At 43.3% G+C, this 1,371-nt stretch overlaps 1 protein-coding gene across 2 annotated transcripts in view; it reads left to right on the top strand.

The window, feature by feature from the left end:
• Tctn3 (tectonic family member 3) overlaps window positions 1-1,371 on the top strand; it is a 34,321-nt gene that overhangs the window by 2,139 nt on the left and 30,811 nt on the right. For both annotated transcript variants that reach the window (XM_023708936.1, XM_004625499.2), the window contains exons 2-3: window positions 69-192; window positions 466-584. In XM_023708936.1, the coding sequence (XP_023564704.1) occupies window positions 69-192; window positions 466-584 (243 nt within the window). The remainder of the gene's footprint in view (window positions 1-68; window positions 193-465; window positions 585-1,371) is intronic.

Genomic DNA, 1,371 nt, shown 5'->3' with positions numbered 1-1,371 from the left:
GGGAGAAAGGGCAGCAGGAGCGCTCAGGGGGGCCTCATCCGATCTTCGTTTTTGTTGGGCTTTGATAGTCTTGCCGACCTGTGTCTGCGATCTGACTCCTGCTGCCTGCGATCTGAACTGCTGCTGCGACAGGGACTGCCACCTGCCCCATCCAAGGACCGTTTTCTCCTTCTGCCTTCCGGGCAGTGTCAGGTGAAGTGGGGGCCCCGCCTGGATCGGCAAGGGGACCGGGGCCTATGATGGGTACTACTTAGAGGCAGGAAAAGTTAGCTTTACTCCTTCCTGGCCCCTTGGGGTACCCCAGCTGTGGCCTTCCTTCTTTGATTCTTAGAGCAGAGCATCCAGCGGACATGGGGTGTTGCGCTGTCACTGCCCAACACTGTCTTTGGCTTCAGATGTCCCCAGAACACTGTTCTTTAGACCTACCTGTACCTAAATATAAATCCTCATCCTCTTTCCTCACAGGTCTTCAAGTTGGACATGTGTAGACAACTCTCTTATCTTCAGGAGTAATTCCCCATTTCCTTCCAGAGTTTTGCTGGATTCAAATGGCATCAGACAGTTTTGTGTCCACGTGAACAACTGTAAGTAGAAATGTGTTCACTCTTCTCTTTATTGAGACATGGCTTTGTCTTGGGCTGTTTCTTTTAAAACCTTTTGTTCTGAGTCTGTTGCCCTTTTCCTTGCTAGCTGTCCATCTCAACCCCTTGGATAACTTTTGCAGCTCTTTGAGCATTACAGGCTGTGGATCAGGTAACTCAGAATTTTAATTTCAGTACTTTTAGTCGTCTCTCTTGGCTAATCACAGACCATCTCCCCTGCTTGCTGCAGTTTCCATGATGGCACTCACTGAATTCCTGGTGCCTGACACATTGTAGGCCCCAAATATAAATGTTTTTCACAAATGAGTCTATGCCACCCTTGGTTTGGTTTGGTTTTCATGAAGCAATAAGGTAAGAAAAGAACCTTTAGGTTAGGATTTTAGTCCTGCCATAATCTTACAAGTGTCACAGACAAGCACATCTCCTACTTTCAGGCTCATTTCTCCAGCTATAAGATGGAAAGTTTGTATCATTGGCCCTGGATGTGAAAACATTTGATCTATAATTGTAGAGTGCAGTAAAGATTCAAAGTGGTATTAGTGGATTTTTTTAAAAATGGGTTTAGAAATTTACTAGTGATAACTACACATTTCCAAAGCTATGAAGCTGATATAACTTTAAAATAACTTTGAAATGTCAAGCAACATTTTCATACAAAATAAGTGTAAATGTCTCTTAAATCCTGAAAGTCAATGTACAGATTTATCAGATTTATTTATTTTATTTATTTATTTTTTGGTATTTTTTAGGGAAGGGTCTACAGGGTGTT

Source organism: Octodon degus, unplaced genomic scaffold (genome assembly GCF_000260255.1).
Source record: "Octodon degus isolate 3935 unplaced genomic scaffold, OctDeg1.0 scaffold00010, whole genome shotgun sequence".
NCBI classification, from domain to species: Eukaryota; Metazoa; Chordata; class Mammalia; order Rodentia; family Octodontidae; genus Octodon; species Octodon degus.
The sequence above is the reverse complement of the archived record's forward strand: the minus strand, read 5'-3'. Positions and strand labels throughout refer to the sequence as shown.